General features: G+C 42.3%; 2 protein-coding genes across 2 annotated transcripts in view; one reads left to right on the top strand and one right to left on the bottom strand.

Moving 5' to 3' along the window:
• The window catches only part of lhfpl6 (LHFPL tetraspan subfamily member 6), a 73,727-nt gene extending 67,374 nt beyond the window's left edge, over nt 1–6,353 (bottom strand). Inside the window, exons 1-2 of the mRNA XM_015951328.3 lie at nt 6,021–6,353; nt 4,743–5,260 (exon numbers count right to left, since the gene is read on the bottom strand). Of these exons, the coding sequence (XP_015806814.1) occupies nt 4,743–5,127 (385 nt within the window). The 5' untranslated portion in view covers nt 5,128–5,260; nt 6,021–6,353. The remainder of the gene's footprint in view (nt 1–4,742; nt 5,261–6,020) is intronic.
• Nucleotides 6,354–10,070: 3,717 nt separating this feature from the next.
• The window catches only part of cog6 (component of oligomeric golgi complex 6), a 39,246-nt gene continuing 22,907 nt past the window's right edge, over nt 10,071–26,409 (top strand). The window contains exons 1-4 of the mRNA XM_015951329.3: nt 10,071–10,276; nt 10,422–10,565; nt 17,199–17,270; nt 17,393–17,451. Coding sequence (XP_015806815.3) covers nt 10,142–10,276; nt 10,422–10,565; nt 17,199–17,270; nt 17,393–17,451 — 410 coding nt within the window. The 5' untranslated portion in view covers nt 10,071–10,141. The remainder of the gene's footprint in view (nt 10,277–10,421; nt 10,566–17,198; nt 17,271–17,392; nt 17,452–26,409) is intronic.

Below are 26,409 nucleotides of genomic sequence, written 5' to 3'. Positions count from 1 at the left end.
AGGTCTTACTTGAACACTAAAGTAATGCTTGCTTGCAATCACTTAGGTATGTACTGCCCCCTATCGCCAGGTAAACTACAAACGGCCCCTTTAAAGAGATACATTGCAGTTTGGCTTGCCTTTAGCACCTCCTAGTGTTCTGTTGGTGAAACCAAAACTGAAACTCATCTCCTCGCTGTGCGACTGCCTATGTCTAACTGCTGAAATGTCTCCTCAGCCTTCATTAGTTTCTACAGGAGTGATTAATCACTATATTAAACAAATCAGCTGTGTTCATGATCTAAAACATGCAGCAAACATACTGGAAGCAGACTGCAGCGCCAGGCATGTCAGCTCCACATTACAAAGATGAAAGTGGAACTGAAGGGCCAGACCGGCACTCTGAAGTTGCAAGTGTGATATTCTGGCCACAGAGGGTGGGGGTCTGAGTGGCATTTCATTAACCCTGTAAAGAGTCGTTTTAGCACTTACTGGCTCCAGAACATTTAAAAATAAGAAAATGTTGCAATAGCATGGCTTTAAAACACCAAGAACTGGAATAACTGCCTTGTTCTTTAGAACTAGAATGCCACAGTGTGTATCGTTTTAGTTTTGGAACCGTTCCCGATATTTCAAGATATTAAACACACCATTGTGAGAGACTTTCTTATTAAAACAACTTTATATATTGTTATGATGGATTCTCACACAAGGTAGATTTATGTCGCGTTTTAACGAGAAACTTTATTATTACTAGATGCTGCTTTTGGACTTGTTTTCCTCTCATTAATGGAAATATGCTTCCGTATGAAACCTGAGAAAGTAGGTCAACAATAGAGATCAGGAGCTCAATGTCGCCCTTGTGATTTGATTTCAATCAGTGACAAACTCAAGTGATCTGGACCCAATCTGGTTGGATTAGGACGTGTTTGAAACCATTTAATTTCTCTATAATCCCTTCCTGGAGCACAAACTCTTCGCTGACGCCTTTGAAGAAAAGTTGCATAAATTGTGTGTGTGTTGTGCTTCTATGTGATTTGTTTTCACGCTGCGTTTCACTTACATTCGTACAGCAATGAGAAACATTTCTGAATGAAAACAGCCTCCTATTATCATAAAAAGCTTAATCTCTAATATTTAGATGTTGATAAACAATCATAGAAGCTGTCAAACTGTCAGCCACTGTTACACAACCCAATAACAAAATGCCAAAGCCCCATAAACAACCTGTCAGTAAGCACTGAGAAAATATAGAGCAGGGGGAGAAAAAGAAGGTATAGTGAGCTTCTAAATCATGGTTGTTGAAAACAAATCTTCAATAGTTTTATTCCTGCTGTGTGAAGTTCTGTTTGAAAAAAGCCAAAACACAAGAGGGGAGGAGGTGGGGGTCCCCTAACAACCAAATCCAAGTCAAGAATCTTTAAATATCCGAGCCAATTGTCTGAGTCTCTGTTGTGCTAAAGATGGAATCGCTCCGTAGCTGAATGTAGAGGCCAAAGCGAAGGCAGCTGTGGTTATCCCAACCTTTGATTCATGAGCCAGAACAGCTTCATACCGAGCCTGAAACTGAATGTCCTGGAGAAAAATCCACAGCGATGAAAAATTAACAATGTTTTCGTCAGCTGGAAGAAAACCGAGACAAAACAACAACTCCCCACTATCAAGGCAGAAGCTAATGAAATAGGGCACTATTGGTAAATCATCATTTCACCTTTAATCTCGCTCATGGAAGGGAAACTGAATTACAAGCCTATATTATTTCTGCAGCCGCCCCACAGCCACTACAGGCAAAATGCTCTTCATTACTGGTCTGCAATGGGATCAGGGCAAACAGAAAAGGGGCATGCTACCGTGATCTAACAGCGAACGGCGAGGCTCGCTTTGCTTTTGCTGTTCATCACATTTACTTCCTCGCCCTGTTCCTGCTAATCACCGGGATTGGACCACACTTCTCCAACCCCCACTCCAGCTGTTTCCCTGCAGATCCGAATTTCTCAACCAGATTCGCCGTTAAGTAAATGCCAAATGTTTCGATCGTGTGGTACTTTTTATTTCTTTGTCAACTTCCCCCGTCTGCTCGGGTATTTTGGCCCACTTTGGAAGTGACAGAAGACAATACATGCAACAGCCCACAGAGCTTCTCAGTTGTGTCACTTCCAATTAGCCCTTCTGAGACATCTCTGCCCTTTGGCTCGCTATAGCGTTCAAGATGAAAAGACCTGAGCAGCGTCTCCTGCATTGTGCGTCGCCGCTCTTCACTTTCCCACTGTCTAAATTCATGCGTGTCTGGATTTGTGAGTCTGCAAAAGGCAAAATCGCAGGAAAGACAGGAATTTTTTAATCCTACAACCACATATAGCAGCTTGCAGTGTGCGGTGGCTGTGAAGCTTAAAAGGAGCTTTCCTAAAAGGACAGATTTCTGAGTAACCCAACCAGCCTTCACCTTAATCATCCGCCTTATTATACATCATTAATACTGATGTTCCTGAGAAGCCTTTACGCCTTTTAGAAGTAGGACACGCGGAGTGTTATGGTACTCCTCTGTAGATTTATTTTTTCCTCAGGAAAAACCCGGCAGCTCCATCAAACCGGCTCGCCACCTGCCTCTCCGTTCCGTCACGTTCTAAATCCGAGCTGAAGTGATGGATATTGTAAACAGCTGAGTGGTGAGCCACAGTATGCAAGCAAACGTTTTCGGAGTTAATGAGAGGGCTGGAGCGCCGCAGCTTCTCAAACATGGGGCAGAGAAAATTTGCAGCTTCAGTAGAAGCCTTCTCGCAGACCTCACGTCCCAGGAGTGCACATGTGCGAAACCAACAGCACACGTAAACAAAGCTGGTGCCGAGCCAAGCTGGGCCCACTGACCGCAATCAAACAAACAAACAAAAACCGGTTCTGCAGCGTGGACGCAGCAGGGATTCTGCAAAATTAAAAATTAAAAAGTTTGGTCGTGGGCGTCTCTTCAACTTTGAGAAACACATTTTGACTCAAACTCACAGTGGAATTTAAGCTCATTGGCAGCCATGATGGTTTTTCCATTACTTCACTCAACTATAAGCAAAGGCGAAACCAATGCCAAATATTCACTGTAAAAGAGAGTGGATATAAAAAATGGAAGGAAACAATGGAAAACAGCATGAAGTTTGGCTTTTGAAGGGCTTTTACATAACTGCATATGTTTCATCATATTTGCAACACGTAAGTGGTCCATTTTGAGTTATGAACAAAGCAAAGCTTGTTACAAACATCAACAACCCACAGTGATGTGCAACGGCTTCAAATGCATGTTTAAAACGATTATGCTCAGTTCCAAACGGTCTTTTTCAAAAGAATGTGAACAATTCTTTAAACTTAAAAACAAAAAAGTATGGGAAAAGCACAATCGAGAGCTCGCTAGGAGACTTTTCATTTCCTGTGCAGCAAAACATCAGAGGAAACCAGGAATTTTCTGCAAGGACTACAGGGCTTAAGGCCAAAGTAAAGACCTTTATGCATTTTTTCTTCTCACGTGTTCAGTTTGAAGAAAAGTTTGTAAAAAGTTAGCTCCAACTATGAATTACTTTTAAAGTGACAATGTGTCGTTTTCACCACTAATTTCTGGAAATAGCCATCAAAGGTTTTTGTAAATGAACAAAAAGATGCCCAGTTGTTGAAAAACATGGACAGTTTCATAACATATAATCACAGAAATCTGTTCTAAAATACACGGGAGCAGGCCTAACATGGACGTAATTTTCACTTTGGAAGTGGGGGGGACATGGGGGGTATCTTTACAGTATGCTCTAATAGGAAACAGGCTTCAACACTAACGGTTGTTTTCTGCTTGGTCCTAGAGCTCAACTAGTGTCAATTTAATATAGCATAACATTGTTTTTGGATGGTAAAAAGTGCAGGGGTCAAAACATGACTTTGGAAAAAGTGGGGGGGACATGTCCCCCCTGTCCCCCCCCCCCTAAAATTACGTCCATGAGGCCTAAGTCTCTGGGCGACGCCATATTGCCACGTTTCCTTCTACGGAAGCCCGTGAGGACAAAATGCATTTACTGATTTGTAACAAACGGTTACAAAACTTTCACCATTAATAAACGTTGTTGTTTTACACATTTACCTCTTCACTCGTTGCCGGTGATGAAAAGGACTCTGATGTTCTTGTTATTTTGCAGGAGGTTGCGCTCCCAGGGATTTTGACCCTAATGGCCATCCATTGGTAAGGTCTTACCTAAACACAAATGTAATGCGTGCTTGCACTCATTTAGGTGTGTGCTGCCCCCTATCACCAGGGAAACTACACACTGTCACTTTAATAACTGGTAAACCAGAATGAAAAAGTTAATAGACACCAGAGGCACTTAAGGTGGATTCAGTTGCATGGGAGTTTTTTTTTTTTGGGGGGGGGGGGGGGGGGGGCACATTTATAAGAAAACGTTATCTTTAAATACTTCAATTTGTGAGTAAATGCAATGATGCAATAGTAATTTAGTTACAATTGCTTCAAATGTCTTAAGTTATCTACATCAACAATATGAAAGTATTTTCCCAGCACTTCTTTTCAACACCAGATAAATGCATTCTCATGCTTTTGTTCCACATCTTGCTTTAGGCTAAATTATGACGAAAAAATAATAATTTGTACTTATTAATGCTGCTCTGCCCTCAGCAGGGGGGTCCAAGCTTGCGGTCAGTGCTGCACTGGTCCACCCTGGACACGTCCTAGAACCACCCCTGCTCGGTTACAAACCCAAACTTAACATCACTGTGCTCACCTCCAACAAACTGGATGCCGCCGGCCACACGGCCAATCGTACGCGAGATGAGGTCGGAGATGCAGCAGCCCATGAGACCCGTGAGCGCCACCAGCAGGAGGAGGCCACATCCGACGCCCGTCACCACCGTGCAAATCCTCCACTCCAGACTGGGGATGCCGCTGAAGGAGGCGTAGCGCCCACATTGCTCGAGCATCACTGTGATCTGCTTCTCCTCGTCTCTCACTGGGTAGGAGCAGCGTCGGAAGGTGCCAAAGGACACGGGCTTGTCCATCTGAGTTCCCAGCAGCCAGTAGGGCATGAAGAACCCGACGCAGGAAGCAGCAGCGCACAGCAGTGACAGCAGGGCCCAGATAACACCCGTGCATGTCAGACTAGACGCCATTGTAAACAGTCTACAAATGGTTCACTCAGTCACTGAAGGGACAGCAGTTAAATGAGCAGTCGCTGTGTTGCTGGAAGGCTCGGCGTGAGCATTTAACACTTGCAATCTTCACCTTCGCAGTGACTCTGGATCCCTGTCAGGAGGAAGAGGAACAGCCAGGCTGAAACAAATTATCCATGCACACAAGTTGTTGCATAAGTAACGAGAAAAATGTGATAAACTGAAACTAGAAATGTGTCCCCAGCTATAAAGACATCATCAATAACAAAAAGCATCATAAAAGGTCAGCATCTGACCTCCACGCATGACTTACTCAGATTTTAGGACAAACCTGATCCGTGAGGTCTATTTTTCACCCTTCCTGGGAGATTCACCCAGACTTTGTTGTTTGTATTCAGAGTAATTATTCAGTATGGATTAAATATAATTGTGATTTGATTAATAGTAAACAAAACGCTGCCATGATCAAACTCAGGACCAGAAAATAGCCCGATCAATTCACGCTAGATGAGCTGGATGCAACTATTATTTTGCACTTGACATGTTTATTTCAGGTTTTTTCTTCCCTCCTGCAACAGAAGGAATTCAGCTTGTTCACATAATTAATATTCTGTTTACAAGGAGCAGCCTTAAAGTAACTTTTGTAATTATATAACAGACCCCGTGGCCTGGTGAAACTTCAAACTGTGGATTATGACTTGTTCATTAACAAGACTAAAGGGATGTTGGACATTAAACTGGGGGAACGTGTTCCAGATCCCTGCAGGAGCTGCTGTCACTTCTCCAGGAACATGCAGGGAATTCTGCTCAGGGGGGACCTCAGTGAGAACATATCCTCTGGCTATGTCGAGAGGAAAATAAAAGCCACAATAATGAGGAGGAAAAAGTCTTACATGTCTGGAGACGTGGGGTCCGATGATAAGGCTGAGAAGCTGTTCCCATCCGCGGACTCCAGCTGCGTCAGATCCTGGTAGCGCAAACTTTTCACCAGTCGGGATAAAACGAGAGAATGATTGCGGCTGATGCAGGAAAGTGGCCGCACTATCTGCACACCGATCACTTCCTCCTCATTAGTATTTGTAAGAGAAGGCGGTGATCAATGATTTACCCCTCCGCGGTACAGAGACGGACTGAAGCGCGGCGCTCAGCGACCGCTCTCTGGGTTTCAGCATTCCTGCTCAGGGAGGGAGGGAGGAGAGTGTGAAACGCTGCTGGGAGGAGACCATCATTCACACAAATCCCCACCCAGAGGCAGGACCAGCGCTGACTCTCCTTCCTGCAGGTTCCTCCTGCTGCTACATTCACGACGCCTCGAAAAATTCCAAGATATGAATGCAGCGTCAGAGGAAATGGCCCAGGGAATGTTGTCAGGGAATCTTTCGTGTTGTACATAACACGGGATAGACTTATTGGATTCATCAAACCTTTTAAGTCGGGGACAGAGTGTCTCTGACAAGCAGGTAAATCACCTGATGGAGTCCTTGTATCAAATTATGAATTAAAATAACTGAACAAACTAGAATAGAGAAAATATTTAGGCTTTAAAGGAGACATGATATGACTTTTTCTTAAGTTATAATAGCACTATGGGTGATACAATATGAAGTTATTTGCACAAAATCCCTCTCATGTAGAGTGCTTTCAGCTGTTTTATTCTTGACAGTTTCAGTACCTTCCAGAATGAGCCCTTTAGGGGCTGTCACTTTAAAGGGATAGTAGGCAGTTTGACTTGCTTTTAGCACCCCCTGAAGTCTGTTTAACACTACAACTCCCAGAATTCTAACTTCACTAAACTCTCAGGAACGTCAGTTCGATGGCTGTCATTTTGGCCATTAAATGCAGGCTGACGATGATGTTGTGGAGCAAAATGGTTCAAGTTTGTTATTAATTATGTCTTTATGGGTGTGTGAATCTAATACAATAGTAAGAAAATACAATTTTAATCCAAACCCCGAAAATAAGTCTCTCTATTGTTCGCTTGGCGACTGACACTGATCTTCTCTGTGGGTGGGGGCGAGGGGTACCAGGTCGTCTTCCGTGTTGCTGTCAGAGTCTCTGCCGCTTCCTACTGACCAGTTTTCATCAGCTTTCTCCTCTCCGCCTGAAGCAGACTCATTTCTCATGCTTGTTTCACTGAGAATGTTCTTCTAAAAGCTGTTTCAGCCTCTATTTCACACGCAGTATGAACGGAGAGGGAGCGCGCGAGCGAGCTGGAAAGATGGTTGCTTAGCAACGGTGACGTTATCCATTATCTGTGGGAAAACGTTATTATGTAATCAATAGAGCCGTCAAATTGACGGCTTGTGGAAGACAAAGACAAAAACAGCTATATTTATTTTTTGATACATTATTTTATGGAAATTATATAGCAAAAATAAAGGACACATAAAAGTAGGAAAAACCAGGAAGCCAGGACAACATGAGATCCATCTAACTAAAGTTATTACATATCAAATTATGAAAACAGTCAAAATGACTGCCTTGGGAGTTCTGGTGTTAATTGAACCAAAAGTGAAACTAATGGTGCATTCAATTTGTCCTCGGAACTCAGAAATCCCAATGTCCAAGTAGGAAAAATTAAATGAAACGCCTTCCAAAGTGGGACCTCCCAGTTGAAAACTCGGAAGAGTTTCTGACCTTCACATCCAAAATGGCAGCTCTCTATATGAACAACAGGAAATTTTGGTTGAAATGTTTTTATTTTACAAGACGCATTTATGAGAGTGCATTTAAAATCACTACATGAGTCACTTGCAACTAAGAACTTCCTTCTTCACATTTATTTTTGAAAATTGGCTTTATACTTGCTTTTTAGTTGTCTGTGTTAAGCCTGGTTCATGCTTCTCCGTCAGCTCCGCAAGGGACAGACACGCACAGATTGACGGAAGCCTTTTGCTCTTTTACTTCTCCGTCTCCTGGAGAGTGTTGCAAAGCAATTCCCGGCAGGACAGCAGAGGGCGTAGCGCTGTTCTGTGGTATCCTGTCATGTATCGGTCCAAGATGGTGTGTTTATATTGTGTTTTTTGTGTATATAAGAGACTTTTAACACGAGCATATTTGTCTCTTATTCTCCCACCTCTAAACCCACGTTTCCTGTCATTTCCGTCCACAAGTAAAACGCTTGCTGCGCATCTTTTCACTCCTCCAGTCACGGGAGAATTAAACATTCATATTTTTAGAGTTTTTTCGCGAGGTATTCTTCACGCTTCTCCGTGTCTGCTGCTAGTTATCCTCGGCTCTCTTTGCAATTGCGGCGCTGTAAACAACAGCGGCGTCCTGACCAGTCACAAGCTTGCGTAATCATCTCGTTCGACGGATGTTTAAAAAAGTGGGCTCGACTCCGTACGCACTTGCGTGCCTGCCGGAGCCCTACGCAAGGACGGATAATGACGTTGCGTGTCTCCGCACTGACGCAGACGGAGAAGCATAAATCAGGCTTTAGTTGAGAGCTAACAAAACTGCAGTTTTCATGGGCGTCACCATTTTGGAATCCCGACTTCTCCGACTACGATAACCAGAATGCATTTAACTCTGGCGTGACATCATTCCCAGTTCTGACTTCCGGGGTAAATCGAATGCACGATTATCTCTTTGCTGTGCGTTCGTCACTTTAATCTCACTGCTGGAAATTCTCCTCTGCCTTAAGAAGAGGTTTATCATTGAAATCAATCAGCTGTGTTCACAAACCTAAACATGCAGGAAACAACCTGGAAGCAGACTGCAGTTCCAGGCATGTAAGCTCAATTTTTTAAAGTCCAGCAGGTGGCAGCCCGCCACTCTGAAGTTGCAAGTGCAATGTTCTGGACACAGAGGGCAGTAGGGGTCTGAGTGACATTTCATCAACCTTGTAAAGGGTCATTTTAGCACACACTAGCTCAAGAAAATTATTCAAGAATATCAAAATGTTGCATCGTATGACTTTAAGAAAACAAGTTGGAACTGACCACGCCCACTCCTCCCCTGATTGGCTGCTCTATGCTGAGAATCTCTGACATCTGGGAAGGGCTCTGAGTAGAGCTGCTGTTTCTCCAGCCTGGAGAAGTGAGAGGGGATTATATGCTGGATATTGGATTTCTTGTTTGTGAGATCACAAATGGGGACTTTTTTAAAATAGGTGCCAAATCAATGGTTCTGTTAGGCACACAATAACTAAAACAAAAAACTGCTAGAATCTGGATGGACATTTTTATATGTTTGTTTACTTTACATTGATGGGCAAACTTTGTACAGAATTGCTTAAATTTTGAAAATAAATGATAAAACTATAAAACAAAACACTGTATGTCATGGTTATTTGCAACAAACAAGGCTGACCATAAAAGTTCAATCATTGTCCTGTAATGTCCAAAAACAAACAAACAAAAAACAACAACCAAAAAACCTTCAAATAAATACATTTAATGAACGTCAGTCAATAATGATCAGAGGATTAATCAAACCGAAATTGAATAATGTTTTCCATTTAGTAAAAATTGTTTGTGACAGTAATTATATTTTGTAGTACATTTCTCAAACACTAATAGTAATACCTAGAAGAGGATAAACAGATGAAAATCAGTTTAAAAAGATTTATAGTTTTTGTGTTACTTGGTAACGCAGGTGTTTTGTCACACAAACCTGAGTTAGTCAGTCAAATAATTTTCATTTTAGGTCTTCTAAAAATGTAATAATAACACATTTTTTAGACATTTCATTTGGTTGCTTTTTTGGACACTACTATAATGTTTAAATTTATTTTAATGATCTTTTTTCTATTTTCTGTTGGCAAAATGTATATTTGACTGTTTAATTATAATATTTTTCTACCAACTTATATTATCATATGTGCATATTATATAACATACGAAATTATTCTTATATTAACTTTGAATGAAAGAAGATTCGTTTTCAGCCAAGAGAAAAACACGCGTCATAACTGGGCGGAACAATGTTTGGGTCTGCTTCATGACTCCAGACGAACGTTAATTCCAGACGGACCAAAACAGTCGTCCGACTGTTGACGTGGAATTTTACAATGGCTAATAATAAAGTAGAAAACTCCCCTGACAGCTCAGCTTTGGCGTCGAATTCAAATCTGCCTTCTCAGCCCAACAATCCGCTATCGAGGAAATTAAACAAAATATTAGAGACGAGACTTGACAATGACAAGGTAAGTTAGAGTTTAGCTTCCTGCTAGCAGGCTAACTGTCGCCAAAGCTGGCTTTAAAATGCTTGATTCACGTGAAGCAAATTGATTCGCTGTAATGACAGACAACTCATTTACTGACATTGTTTGATGCTTATTTTGTTTTCAGGAGATGCTGGAGGCTTTGAAAGCGCTGTCGGGGTTCTTTAATGAGAACAGTTTGCGCACCAGGAGAAATCTCCGTGGTGACATAGAAAGGAGAAGTCTAACGATCAACGAAGAATTTGCACGAATATTCAAAGATGTGAAAGAGGTAACATGATAACACCATGGCTATATTCTTTATTTGCCTGATTAAAATCCGTAGCATTTGGTCATTTCTGCTGTGATGGTAGCATTATATTTTCTTTTACGATATTAGCCCTGGGATTTAGATTTATTTAGCAATTTCAAGATTTAAAAGCCAGGTCTTCAATCAAGGGTGCTTAGACACTTTTATTTTTTTTTAGAAATATAACTTATTTAAAAAATCATAAGACTCAAAACTTGGGCTGCATGAAGTTAGTTGGAACATGCATTTTCACGTTGATTTATTTTTATTTATTTTTTGTTATGTACTGCAAAACTGTTGTGATAATCACCCACTTTCCCCCTACCTGTTAAGTTTTGGGTGGTATTCTTACTCCTCTAAGTTTTCATGACACTAACAAAATGTTAGATTATGCAAATAACCACTGTTCCCTGAAGGAGAGGAACGAGGTACAACAAAGGTACTATGGGACATCACGCCCTTGTGTGGCCTGGCTGAAGACACATTTAGTCACGCCTGTAAGGCAAATGAAAGTGACGCTGCATGGAGACCCCGCCCTCCACTTATAAGCGACCGTGTCACTGTCATTCCTCAGTTCGATAGCCGCTCTTCACCGAGCTGGGCTGTGAAATTGGGCAGCCGTGCGTTGTACCTCGTTCCTCTCCTTCAGGAAACAGTGGTTGTGGGGCGACGGTGGCACAGGAGTTAAGTGCTCGCCTCGCAATCGGAAGGTCGCAGGTTCGAGACCCGCTCAGTCTGTCGCTGTCGTTGTGTCCTTGGGCAAGACACTTAACCCACGTTGCCTGCTGGTGGTGGTCGGAGGGACCGGTGGCGCCAGTGCTCGGCAGCCTCGCCTCTGTCAGTGCGCCCCAGGGCAGCTGTGGCTACACTGTAGCTCATCCCCACCAGTGTGTGAATGTGTGTGTGAATGGGTGAATGACTGATTGTGTTGTAAAGCGCCTTGGGGGGTTCCAGGACTCTAGAAGGCGCTATATCAAATACAGGCCATTTACCATATGCATAACCTAACGTTCCCTTTCAGTCGATTCACTCGGTACAACGAAGGTACTATGGGGCTTATCGAAACGCCCCATGAGCAGCAATCAAACCTGGCCTGAGATTGCAACCTAACATGGCAAGTCAGATCCAGCAGAGAGAACCGCATGGGCCACCGAAGGGGCCAAAACATCCAAGCTGTAAAACCTCACAAAGGTGTGGGGTGTAGCCCAGCTTGCAGCTGAGCAAATGTCACCAACTGAAACACCCTTAAACATCTCCCAAGAAGAAGCCACATCTCTAATCATCCAGGGCTTATTAATGCTGTGTCAGCGCTGTTCTTTTCTTCTAAACATGCATGCAAATTACCGGTAATAACGTGTCAGTTCTGTTTTTATTTTATAACCATCCAGAAATATGAATGCTATCAGTGCTGTTTTCTCTTCTAAACTTACAGGCATGTTTACCCGTGTTTAAAATTCGTTTAGTTGAATTAAAACAACAACGAAAAACCTCCGTGTAGCGTCTTTCTGTCTAATTATCTTATGTTATGGCCATACATGCGCTGTGCGCCAGAGACCTGCATGTGGCTGCTGCGCCGTGGCTTGTATTTGAGTGCGGCGTGTGTGTGTGTGTGTGTAGAAAACCTTTTTTTTTTGCTGGTGCGGCTTATATTGAGGTGCGCTCTATTGTCCGGAAATTACGGTAGTAAAAGCAGTTCTGAAAGATAAGAAGGCCCGAGACCATTAAGACACTTAAAAACCATTAAAAGAATCTTAAAATCGATCCTGAAACATACGGGGAGCCAGTGCAGTGATTCTAAAACTGGAGTGATGTGCTCTCGCTTCCTGGTCTTCATCAGGACACGTGTGGCTGAGTTTTGTAAAAGTTGTAAACCTGAGATGCTCTTTTTGGGAAGACCAGAAAGCAGGGCATTGCAGCAGGGTCCGAAATTAACACTCGCCAAATGCGAGCAAATTGCTCCATTTGGCGAGTAAATTTTTGAGCTCTACCTGCCACCTGGCGAATAAATGTTTGCACCAAATTAGTTATGTTTATCAGTCATCTTCCATGGATTTCTGATACTCCTCCCACCTGCATGCAACGTACACAAACGTACGCGAAACGTGAGCGCCGCATCCAACGTCATTTCCGCCTATCCCATTCAATCAGTTTATCAAGTTAGCCGTTAGCTTCGTGTTAAAACTAGCAGTGAAATGTGGCGGTTTTTAACTGGAGTCAGCCAGCCTTCCAAAGTAAAACTCGTCGAACTGGAAGAATAACCACCAGGACCAGTGGCAACCAGAAGATTTTGTGAAAAGTGGCGAACTGAAGATGGCGGAGTCGTGAGACAATGGCTGCATTATGATGGCCACGTAGCGTTGCTGCCTTTCACAGACACTTTTTCTGCTCGTGCTGCAAACAGGATAGCCGTCTTCTATCAACTGTCCCTCGGCATTCTTCAAATATCCAAAAAATGCCCATACTTCCGACTTTGTCTTCTTTGAGGGATAATAAATGTCCCAAGTGCTGCCGTTTCCTCCTGCCATTATTTCAGCTTTAGCTTAAAGAAAGTTTTGGTCGTAAACAACAAAGTGCGCATGTGCCGCCGGCTACTTCAGCAGATGATACGGTGGCTGGTAAGGGTCACCACCCCTACACCGCAGCCACGGTAATCCACCGAGATAATATATTTTTTAAAATCAAGACTGTTATTATTTATTGTCAACTTTTTTACCGGGGTTTACTGCTACACCGGTTACCGTGACAACCCTAGCCCTGACACACTTTCAGATATTCTCATGGTGAAGCTGTGTTCTCCAGAGATCAAGGACTATGACCCAAATGAGGCTGTAATGCTTCGGCACAAAGACGGTGTCAGAAGCAGGAGGCCAGACTTCATGGACAGAGAAAACAATGAGTCTGACTAGATTTCATTGAAAGAGTTCATAAAAACATCTCTAAAAATAAATAAATAAATAGTAAAAATGACAAAAGAGTTGTTTTTCTTATTAATTGATGTTTTAATTATTTTGTCACTCTGTTTGGAATCAACATAATATAGAATTACATGCTTTAGGTAGATCTAAATCATTTAGAATTTTGGCCGGTAAAAAATATGCTTGGCCGGTAGATTTTCATCATCTACCAGCCAACTTGGCCGGTGAGTAAAAAATTTAATTTCGGACCCTGCATTGCAGTAATTAATTCTACTGGTTATAAAAGCATGCATCAGCGTCTCCGTATTGGCCCGAATGGGGCGGACTCTGGCGATATTCTTAAGATGGTAAAAACCTTTTTCTGTGATGTTTTTAATGTGGGGGATAAGTCGGCTCAGAGTTGAAAATAACACCCGATTCTTCACTTGTAGCGACGGATAAAAATACATTGATTATAGTTTAGGTAAAAGTTTCTCTCTCTGGGTCTCAGGACCGATGACTAAAACTTCAGTTTTGCCTTGGTTGAGCTGGAAAAAGTTTTCAGTCATCCATGATTCAATATCTAAAATGCAGTTTAAAAGTGTATCCATTGGCTGTGCGTCATCAGGAGACACGGAGATGTACAGCTGTGTATCGTCAGCATAACTGTGGAAATTCACCCCGTGTCTCCTGATGATGTTGCCCAGAGAGAGCACATAGAGGTTAAAAAGCACTGGGCCTAGAATTGAACCCTGAGGCACACCGCATGTGATGCTGTGGACCCCAGAGGAACAACAGGTATCCAAACTCACCATAAAAGTCAGGAAGTGAACCATCTGTGAACAACACCAGAGAGGCCGATCTGTTTTAAACGGGTTAAAAGAATAGTGTGGTCTACTGTATCAAAGGCAGCGCTTAGATCCAGCAGAACCAACACTGTTGCCCTCCGGGCATCATAATTTTTTCTAAAATCATTTAAAATCTTCAGAAGGGCCGTCTCAGTGCTGTGGTTCACCCTAAAACCAGACTGAAATTTCTTTAGGACATGTTGGTGGTTGATAAAATCATTAAAGAGCAAGTCACCCCCTACCAGAGTCTAACTCCACTCCCACTTCATGTTTGAAAAATGCAACAAATGCTGTTGCCTGGCATACCGAGAGGGCGGAGCCGCTAACAAATACACACACACACAGGCTCACGACAGCATTGTGACATCATAATGTACCAGTTTACATCATAGCATACCTCTTAGCCAATAGCGGTGGCAGATTTAAATTCAAATACAGTGCAGACTTTTTACCTGACAATGGCACAACACTGCCAGTTTTAGGCAGAATATTTACATTTTAACTAAGATACACTGAAGTGCCAAATTATTGACTGCATGTGTCTGCAGCACGATTAGACACTCGTATATTTAATCAGCAAAAAAAAAGTTTATTTGGGGGTGACTTGCTCTTTAAGTTGTATTAAAACAAGCTTCTCTAAAATTTTGCTTAAAAATGGTAAGTTGGATACCGGTCGAAAATTGTTAAAGTCATTAAAATCTAAATTGCTCTTCTTCAACAGGGGTCTGACCACCGCCCGTTTAAAAGCAGCAGGAAAGACCCCCGTCTGAAGGGAACAGTCCATCAAAATTAAAATCTCATCTCTAAATGAGTCATAAAATTGTGTAAAAAAACCTTGTGGGAATAGGGTCCAGAACACATGTGGTGGGCCTCACTGAGGAGAAAACTTTATCAATAATCTCAGCTTCAACCAAGACAAAACTGTCCAGTGTTTCCTCAGGTAGACACACACTCTCAGATTGATCGGGAGCAGCATGACATTGGGAGGAAAAAATGTTACATCTGGTGGTGTCTACCTTCCCTCTGAAGTGGGCTGCAAACTCCTCACAGAGAGCATCCGAGGGGGTTTTCTGGAGAGAACTAAATTCACGACCCAAAATATTTGTAATTGTGGAAAACAGAATTTTGGGATTAATTTTGTGTTCAGAGATGATTTTAGAAAAGTAATTATTTCTGGAATTTCTAACTGCTTTGTGTATGATTTTAATAATTCAGTGTATATTTGTTCATTAATTGTGTTCTTATATTTCCTCCATTTTCTCTCCGCCGCCCTGCAAGATCTTTTCAACATTTTTAAGTTTTCATTGCTCCAAGGGGAAGCCGGTTTTGGCTGTAGCTTTTTAATCTTAGGTGGAGCGAGCAAATCCAGAGTAGATTTAAGTCTACTGTTAAAATCATTGAAGATAAAACCACAGGGGGCATTTAAATTAATAGGAGGGATCTTTTTAAAAGTTTCCAGGAAACCAGCAGCCACTTCATTACAGTTCTCACAGAGGTCTCTTGCTGATTTATGCTGGTGATGTTAAAAACATACAGAAATGATCTGAGATCACTAAATCCACGACAGAGGACACACCGGTGGACAGACCATACGTGATGACCAAGTCCAGGGTGTGTCCTCTGTCGTGGATTGGTTGTGCAACATGTTGTGTAAAATCCATATAACTCAAAATGTTTAAAACTTCAGTGGTAAAAGGGTCTGCAGGGTCATCTAAAATCACCAGCTAAAATAATACTATCAAAAGAGTTGTGCAGAATTGATAGAAACTTGGAAAATTCCTGTTTAAAAAGTGCACTGTGCCTCAGAGGCCTATAAACAGCAACACATAAAATCTGAAGATTGCTAAAAATGGTTGCACTATATTAGAAAGTGGTGAAGTTGTCAAATAAAACAGGTTTTGCGGAAAGTGTAGGTGAATAATTACTGAATAAGTAAAATTAAAGTTTGGTGGGGAGGCCTCTGTGAGAACAGCAGGAGCATCTGAACTCAGCCATGTTTCTGTCAAAAATACACATTTAAAGTGATTATCTGAAATTAGGTCATTTATAATAAAAGTTTTGTTCAGCAGAGAGCGAACATTTCAAAGAGCCATATTGATAGTAGCTAAAGATGGAGTGACTGTGTGATTTACCGGGGGTGAGATTCTTGACAGCTGTTTAAGATTATTAAGATTAGACCGGTTAGTTTTATGTTTATGTGATCGTTCTCTGCTGATGACGGGTATGTGAGAGGTGTGCAAGGGTCCAAGTCCGATATGTGAGTTACTGTTAAAATCATAACTGGGTTCATAGGTTCCTGGACCGGTGGGACATCATGACGTGGGGGCAGGAGGTTGGGGCAGCTGGGGGTGGTGTGGTGGGTAGAGGTGGTCATGGGCAGGCCAGGCTCATTTTAAGTGTGTCTATTTAGATGGAGTCCGTCTGGCCCAAACAGATGCTTCCTGCTCCAAAAAATGTTAAAATTGTCAATAAAAGCAATGTTGTGCTGCACAGTAACGGAAGAAAGCCAGGTGGTCAAAGATAAAATTCGGCTAAAGCGTCCAATTCCTCTATCAACCGTTTAAACTCCTTAAGAATAGAGTAGAGTAGAATGAAGTAGAATAGAAAATCTCTTTATTGTCCCTCAGTGCAGAATTTTTTGTACAGCAACAAATCAGATTCACAACAAGAGCAAAGAAGAAAAAATATTTAATAAAGAAGAATGATGAATAAAGGAGGTAAGGTGAACAAAAACAAATATACAAGAAAAAGATTAGATTGAATTTACTACATTTAAAAATAAAATAATGTGTAAAAAAACTGGTGACTTACTAAATAGTAAAGTAAATATTTTAAAACTGAATCTGAACAAACCTGTTGTTTCATCTCTGTAGGAGCTTGAGAGCGTCCACGAGGACGTCCAGGCCATGAGCACATGCTGTGAAGAAATGACCAACAGGCTGAAGGTACGTTAGTCGGATTTGCATGTTTGTTGTATTTTGATTATTTTTTTTATGCCATCTATTATTCATTAGTTTCTTTGAGTTAGATAAATATATTTAAACTTTTCACAACTTTTCTTCAACAGGCTGCAAAAGAGCAAACTCAGGATCTTATTGTAAAAACCAACAAGCTGCAGGGAGAAAAGTGAGTGGATTCCTAAGCAGTAAACTCTTTCTGTGTGTTCATGTAAACCTTGAAACTAGACTGTTTCGTGCATAATTAAAGGGACTTTATGGAGTTTTGAATTTTTATGCTCGCGATTGCCCCCTCAGGCCAAAAGCATAACGGCAGCTTCAATAGTAGGCTCGTGCACGAGGCGCGCATGCTGTACGTGCACACTCCTTAACGAAAATAACAGCTGAGACAGTCCCTTGTGTGTGTGTGTGTGTGTGTGTGTGTGTGTGTGTGTGTGTGTGTGTGTGTGTGTGTGTGTGTGTGTGTGTGTGTGTGTGTGTGTGTGTGTGTGTGTGTGTGTGTGTGTGTGTGTGTGTGTGTGTGTGTGTGTGTGTGGCCCGGAGGATAGAGGACAGGAGAACGCGCAGCTAATTAATTAAATAATTTGGTTCTGTACCTTTCTCTTCAGCACAGCCGCCAAAGGTTTAAGATGGGTCAGTCCTCCTGCATGCTCAGATCATTCCCTTCCCTTGCTTGAAAAATTGTTCCAAAATGAAAGTTGAACCCACATCTTTTTTATCTGTGAATTCAATGCCGTTCGGCGAGTCTCAAATAAAAATTTGGGCATCTTACTTTAAAAAAATATACCAATATTGTAAAAAATTAACTATAAATAAACTATGTCCAGATGCAGAATCGAACCCAGGTCTTCTGCACGAAAGCCCGAAGTCTTACTAGTCGAGCTAAACCACCAGTAACGTCTTCTGTACCTGTAATATTTATATTCTTGATGACAGCTGAAACAACGTTCAAAGAACGGTTCGGAGGGCTATGCCTGAGCGTGAACGCGCATGAAGCAGGCTGCTCGACCCGAGCAGCTCTCCTTTTCTGTGATTTTACAGAAAAATAGGCAATCACAGTAAAAATGTATTATTTCTATACATGTTTTGGCTGTCAAACTTCCATAATGCCCCTTTAAAATACAATAATGGGATTAATTATTGGGGGGGGGGGGGGGGGTACACTGTAGAGTAGAATAAGACATTTGACTGCCTTAGATTTGTTTTATGAGTAGAATTATAGTACAACTGACTAAATGATTTTTTTTTTTTACACTGAAGGATAAAACCTTGCAGTTACATGAAATATTGAGTCTTCGGTATCTTGATGTGCAGCTATATACGCTCAGTTGTAAGTTTCCAGCATGGACAAATTTAAATTATCACAATTTAACTCATTTCAAATAAAAAAATCCACTGATGAACAAGACGGGGTCTTGTTCACGAGTGAGGGAAAACTGAAGCGTGAGATCGATAGGCAGATTGGTGCTGCATCTGTAGTGATGCGGGCGTTGTACCGGTCTGTTGTGGTGAAGAGAGAGCTGAGTCAGAAGGCGAAGCTCTCGATTTACCAGTCGATCTACGTTCCTACCCTCACCTATGGTCATGAGATTTGGGTAGTGACCGAAAGAACGAGATCGCGGATACAAGGGTAGGGTTGGGCATCAAGCATAGATTGGAACCGGTTCCAACTGTTCATTTTTCCCGTAATCGTTCAAAGTTTTTTATTTGGATTCCTAGTTTCGATTCGTAGAATGCCGACTGGAAGAGGAATCCGCGGCCGATCTCCGAGAAAAATAAACGTGATCTGTAAATTGTGATCAGAGCTGATCACACCAGCTGTCGGTGTGCAGCACTGAGTCCCCCCTCCCCCCACCCAGATATAAACAAACTGCCGAACTTTTACTCCATAATGTAAACTTCAGCTCCTGTAACCTAGAGGAAACTTGTTAAAATACGTCAACACGTGGATTTAATAGAAGCTTTAAAGAACAAACTCTGGATATTGTGAGGCGAGTTTGTCTCACTGCAGAAATAAAAACACACAGAGAGCGTCAGCAGTCAGACGCAGCCGCTCACCAACACTCTGTGTGTGTGTGTGTGTGTGTGTGTGTGTGTGTGTGTGTGTGTGTGTGTGTCAGAAGGCTGAACAATAAACTGTAGAATAATTTAAGTCATGCTGGAGAAGCTTCTCTGTGGTGGACCACACCAGCTTCTGCCACAGTAAATAATAATAATAATAATAATAATAATAATAAATCACACACAAAGTTGTGAACATTTTAATTTCCTTTCTGAACTATTTCTGTTGAGTTTTAATGTTTAAAATCTGTTAGATTGTTACTGACAGCAGCTACATTTAAGTTTCACTTTCTGTTCTGACTGAATGCTGCTGCAGCATGGAGGTGTAGTTCTCAGTCATGCTGGACATGATCATCCTGAGAGTTTTAGCTGAAAACAGCTGGATGTTCCGGGATATGTGGGAGACATTTAGCCTCTCATCCCAGAGGCTTCTTCCAGACTTTGGTTGTGGTCAGAAACAAACACACTGGTTGTGCTGCAAGTCTTTTTCTTTTTTTCTCCCAAACATGTTTTTGTCTAAATGAAGGTGATGTTGTTGTTCATAGAATTAAAATTCATGTTGAAGTTAAGATTATTTCATCAAGTAGGACCTGTGGTTAGCTGGCTCATGTTAAACATGTCATGTCTTGAAAGAATCAGAATCGGGAATCGGAATCGAAACGAGGAATTGGAATTGGAATGTTCAAAATCAAACAATGCCCAACCCTAACAAGCGACCGAAATTAGTTTTCTCCACAGAGTGGCTGGGCTCTCCCTTAGGGATAGGGTGAGAAGCTCGGTCACCCGGGAGGGGCTCGGAGTAGATTCGGTGCTCCTCCACATTGAGAGAAGCCAGTTGAGGTGGCTCGGGCATGTGGTCAGGATGCCTCCTGGACGCCTCCCTGGTGAGGTTTTCCGGGCACGTCCAACCGGGAGGAGACCTAAACGTAGACCCAGGACACGTTGGAGGGACTATGTCTCTCACCTGGCCAGGGAACGCCTTGGGATTCCCCCGGAGGAGCTGGCCCAAGTGGCTGGGGAGAGAGAAGTCTGGGCCTCTCAGCTTAGGCTACCGCCCCCGCTACCCGACTCCGGATAAGCGGATGAAAATGGATGGATGGATGAATGGATGAACAAGAAACTTAAATCCTAATCTAAAACTAAACGTATATTTACATAAAATGTGTGAGATTTTGAGGGGAGAGTATTGTTGTTAGTATCGTTCACCTCAAAGGGAAATCTTGTTAGGAAATCTGAATTTTTTTTAACCTAAATCTGCCATCTCTGTCCATGATTAAGACCGTCATCAATCAGGATTTCTTTCTCTTTTCAACAGATCTTTCTTCTGTTTTATTCACACAGTCCTTCACTTAATTCACACTTCATTCAAACTCATCAGCTGTAGTAACACCATCTACTTTAGCAATTCTTGATTTTTTCTTGATTAAAGGAGACTGCTTGTATAATTACCCGAGCATATTTAGGTGTAAAAAAAAAGTACTTTTAAATGTATCCAGATAGATACAGTTAGATTTGAACCATAATCCACTAATGAGTGGAAGACTTCCTTTGTAGTCTGTAAATGTTAGATGGATTCAGGGCAAGACAGGAAGGGCCGGTGAGATGGGATGAATGATTCATGAGGCTGACTAATATCACTTCTGCAGTTGTAAATTCACATATTGTATGGAGGGCAGCGGTCATCATTAATAGAACATTTTTTGACTTATTTGTCTTGATGTTCAGCCTTGAGATAAACTTCAAAGACTCTGAATACGGTGCATGCTTTTATGTTTGGCTGTGAGATTTCAGATTCGCTGATCATGTGTTTTTAGTGGATGCAGACATCCGAACCAATCACGTTACTAGAACTTGTGTTAAATATGTTTATAGATGATGCATCATTCGTGATGAATATAATGTTTTTAATGTTAAAAGGGGTAATATTATACTGTTTTAAACAAGTTATAATAGTACTTTAAAGTTAAAGTCCCATTAGGCATCATCACACGCAGGTGAAATTACATCTCCTTTTTTGGCCCTTCCCCATGGGGAGTGGCGAGCTGCAGCTGTGGCTGCGCTCGGTATATATTTTGGTGGTTTATGGAGTTTTTTTGCAAAAAAAAAAATCCCTCTCACAAAGTTTTCAGTGGTTTTATTCTGCACATGAGAGGTTACTGGCCATGCCAACCCATCAACTGACTGGCTGCTATGAGCTGAGAAGCTCATACATCCGAGAGGGGCTCAGAGTAGAGCCACTACTTATCTGGTGTTGACAGAACAGGGGCGTTCTATGTACATTTCCTTATTGTGATGTCACAATAAGATTTTTTTAAAACGACTTGTTTTAGATACACACGTAGCCGGGTATCTCACAAAACAAATATATTTCTCTATGGTTTATCATGTCATCCACGCGAAAGCTAGCCTGGCCTGCCAGACTTGTCCTCTGTTTAATTCTGCACAGAGAATGAGTCTGGAAACTCACAGAGAGGCACTTGAGGGGCGGGACTAAGCAGCTCAAAAATTACCAGTCAGAAAAAAGACGTAAATGCCGACTGTACCGCACGCCACTGTAGTTTTTTAGCTGTAGTGAAAAAAGGCGTCTGGCAACGGTGCAAACATCTTTTTTTTTTTTTTAGAAGAAATGCTATTGGCGCTTCTACTTGTTGTGGTTTTAAAGACATTCAAGTCATTTAGAACAAAGGAAAGACCCACAGGAAACTCCGCCGCTGTCTTCGTTGTTTATGAGAAACTGAGCGTCGCTGTGTGTGACGTGCGCAACGCTGTAGGTTTTAAGCTGTTGTCAAAAATGGCGCCTGGTGATAGCACAAACATCTTTCATTAGAAGAAAGGCTTTTAGCGCTTTTACTTGTTGTTTTAAAGACGTGTCCAAGTAATTTAGAACAGAGGAAAGAGCCGCAGTGAACTCCGCTTCAGTCGCCATGTTTATGACAAACTCGGCATTATGGTGTGTGACGTACGCTACTCAGCGCTGATTGGCTTGGTTAGAATTCTCACGGGGTGGGGTTATTTGAATAGGAGAGTTCCCAGATCCTTTCTCTGTGCAGAATTAAACAGAGGAGGAGTCTGGCAGGCCAGGCTATGCGAAAGGGGCGCCAAAAATAATTATTTTAAAAATTCTGACCAAATTAGAGGCTTCTCTGTTGTCAGTATTTGCTTGTAGACTTAAGTAACGGGGTTTTAGCTTTCACAGCACCCCTACCCACAACAAAAATGCTCTGACATCATGGCCTGTGTTTACACTCACTTGTTTTTACAAACTCAGTTACTGCTGTGTGTGGACCACAAGCAAAGGACAGCTTTAAGGATGATTATTGTTCACAAACTGTGGGTTCCATGTCAAAAGGATGTTTTTTTGGCAAAGAGGCAGAAGACTTGGGGAACTACTGCCATCTACAGGCTTGGTGTGACCATGAAAGTGTTTGAATGCACTTATGTTTTTGCTAAAAACGAGGTTTTATGGACTCAAGTTTCTTTCCTAGATTGACTGGGGGAAGATATTTGGTTTGCCTAAGGCCAGGTACATGTTCTGTTTTCTTGTGAAAATTGTTGCAAAGAGATATAATTAAACTTGATTAACACCAGAGTCAGGCGCACTGCACCGTTATCTCCATCACTGTAAATGAGGGAAAAACAAAATGATCGGATCCTTTTCTGACCTTCCCCACCTACAAAGTTTAATTACAACAATCAAACGTGACAGAGCCTGGATTTGTATTCTGAACAGTCTAAACATGTTTTAAAAAGAAACGTATGACAAAAGTGGCACCTGCTCAGTAAAACCACCAACAGGGTGAAAAATATCTAAACATTCTAGGCAGAGACGGGCTACAACTTCTGGATCCATTTTATATAAATCGTTTTATTGATTATCTTTTTATGAAAGATAACTTTGACGTACACGAGCGACCGGTACTGGCTGCTGTCACCTGTTGTGATTGGTTAAAGCAGCTCTCTGCTGTCTTGAGGGTAGGCCCCGCCCACAACGCCGCAGCTGCTGTGGCTCCCAGTGTTTTCTTTATTGTGGGAAACGGGTAATAATGGCTCTTTGATGGGAACAGGTTGCCGACCCCTGCTCTAGTGTGTCCTGGGTCTCGCTTAAGGTCTCCTCCCGACTGGAAAACTTCACCAGGGAGGTGTCCAGGAAGCATCTTGACTACCGTAATTTCCGGACTATAGAGCGCACCTCAATACAAGCCGCACCAACAAAAAAAAAAAAGGTTTTCTGCACACACACGCCGCACTCAAATACAAGCCGCGGCGCAGCAGCCACATGCAGGTCTCCGGTGCACAGCGCATGTATGGCCATAACATAAGATAATTAGACAGAAAGACGCTACACGGAGGTTTTTCGTTGTTGTTTTAATTCAACAAAACAAATTTTAAACATGGGTGAACGTGCCTGTAAGTTTAGAAAGGAAAACAGCACTGATGGCATTCATATTTCTGGATGGTTATAAAATAAAAACAGAACTGACACGTTATTACGGGTAATTTGCATGCATGTTTAGAAGAAAAGAACAGTGCTGACACAGCATTAATAATCCCTGGATGATTAGAAAATAAAAACTGCACACAAAACATGCCTGGTTAGTAAATAAAACACACTTGCCAGCCTACCAGAAAAAGTCATTCGCTCTCATTTTCCTCTTGCGCACTAAAGCCATTAAAGTCCTCTTCTTCAGTGTCGGAGTTGAACAGCCTCAGAAGAGCTTTGTCACTTACCTTTTCTGTGGCGATGTCGGTGTCACTGGCATGTCCGTGTTGCTGTCCGTGTTGCTGTCATTATCCCCGGGTGAAGCTGGCTTCTTCCCGCTACTGTCTCCAGTGCCGAACCATGGATTCATTCATGCCAAGCTTACGTACGGCAGCACTGTTTCCCTCCTTTACTGCCAGATCGATGGCCTTCAACTTAAATGCGGCATCATATGAACTCATACGTGTAGTTATCATGATGAGGGGGTATGGACTTGAAAATAATTCTTCGTCGTGCCGGCTGCTTGCATGTGCTAAATTAAAATGAGCACTTTCTTCGATTTCCACTTTTGACTTCCACCTGTTTTACTTTCTGCTAAAGCGCCCCCTGGCAGGTGAAGGAAAATCTTCTGTAAAGCTGCACCTCATTATAAGCTGCATGGTTCAAAGCGTGGGACAAAGGTAGCGGCTTATAGTCCGGAAAATACGATAGATCCCCGAGCCACCTCAACTGGCTGCTCTCGATGTGGAGGAGCAACAGATCTACTCCAAGCTCCTCCCATATGACCGAGCTTCTCACCCTATCTCTAAGGGAGAGCACCAACACCCTGCTGAAAGAAGTAATTTCAGCCTCTTGTATGCATGGTCTCATTCTTTCGGTCGCTACCCAAAGCTCGTAGGTGAGGGTAGGAACGTAGATCGACCAGTAAATCGAGAGCTTCGCCTTCTGCCTCAGCTCTCTCTTCACCACGACAGACCGGTACAACGCTCGCATCACTGCAGATGCAGCACCAACCCACCTATCATTCTCCTGCTCCATCTTTCCCTCACTTGTGAACAAGACCCCAAGATACTCAAATACTTTTTTCACCTTTTTAAGTTCAGTTACTGAAATGAATGAATGTTTGCACCGTATTCTAAATTTCCCAGTGTCCTGTGTAGTCTAAGTATTGCTAATTTATGATTTTGGCCATTTAACCAGCGATCCAGACCAGTCTTCGACTTCCTGTTTGATCATTTGCTCTTTTAGAACGTGTCCTGCTGCCCTCTCCAGGCAAAACCGACTTTTGGTCAGTTAAATTGGTAGCTGCTACAGTAAGGTGAAGACATTTGTACTCAAATGCTTTGCTCAGACTAGGTCAATAGTTTAATTCTTTTATTTCGTTTATTTGTTTGCTCTTGTTTGTTAAAGAATAATCTATCTGCAAAATGTTCCAGTTAGCGTTAATTGCAAAGTCTCAGATTTTTCTCATTTTTGTTACCTTTGAAAATGTTTCGAGCGTGCCAGGCTTCTTTTATCCATCACCGTTGACTGCAGTGTAAATATGTTTTGTCCGCTTGCGTCCTCTGGGAGTCGGGATGGGACGGAGCTCATTATCATTTGTAGCAGACGCGATTGCGGTGCTCAGTGACCTTGTGGGTTGACATAAAGGCAGGGGCACTGGTGGATTTGTGCAAAGACATTACACACAGCGATGGTGTAGCCCTGCGTTTCATGCTCCAGTGGCACATCATCAGCACCTCCTTCTATAAAGAGCTGACTTAAAAAGAAAAAGCTGCAAGATTAAAAATAGAGAAGGTTTGTTCTGAATCTAAGAAGGGCAAAAGACAGCAGACAAAGCCAGCAGCGAGCACGTGTAGGAAGTGAATGAAGACGTTGTACGGCTTTATGTCGGGCAGCTCATGAAAGCAGTCAGACGTTTGACATAAATGTCCTCATGAGCAGTCCCTGGTCTTCTGTTTTTCTTTGCGCAGTGCTCCCACTGGGACCTGCTGTCTGTCTTGGTGACATTTTCATGCCTAGAACTACAATGACCCTACAGCCAGATTAGATAGTTTGTGCACATCGGGCGTTGACCTTGTCTCTAGCAATTTTATCTCACAGGAGCTGCCAGAGGAAGTGTGCAGGCAGGTTGTTGTCCTTCAGCCTCCCAGAAGTCAGTTTCCTGCATCCCCGCACTTCAGTCCTCTTGGCCAGATCTTTTTCAGGTCACATGTGCCTCTGCAGTCCCAAGCTGCTTTTATGTTTCTGTCTTGTTTTAAGCTTATTAGAGCGGTGCTACATATGTACTAGGATCCCACATAGGGCAGCTCTGCTGGGAGAGCCATGTTGTTATTTAAGACTCTCTTGATTTCTAAACAGCAGAGGAAAACTGTACTTAGCCATTAGCCGTCTTTTCCGCTCGTGTCATTTGTCAACTCTAATGAAACAGAATTGGGTAGCTTCTTGTAGTTTACAGGAGGAAAGGTAGCAGCAGGGTGCAGTTAACCTGTGTAGCCTAGCTTTTTGTTTTGGGCCAGGCCCGTTTAAAGAAGCTGTCATCAACTGCACCAAATTGATGTTGTATGTTGTTCCATAATGAAACAT

The sequence above is a fragment of the Nothobranchius furzeri genome, chromosome 13, assembly GCF_043380555.1.
Source record: "Nothobranchius furzeri strain GRZ-AD chromosome 13, NfurGRZ-RIMD1, whole genome shotgun sequence".
NCBI lineage: Eukaryota > Metazoa > Chordata > Actinopteri > Cyprinodontiformes > Nothobranchiidae > Nothobranchius > Nothobranchius furzeri.
This window is presented reverse-complemented; position numbering and strand designations above follow the sequence as displayed.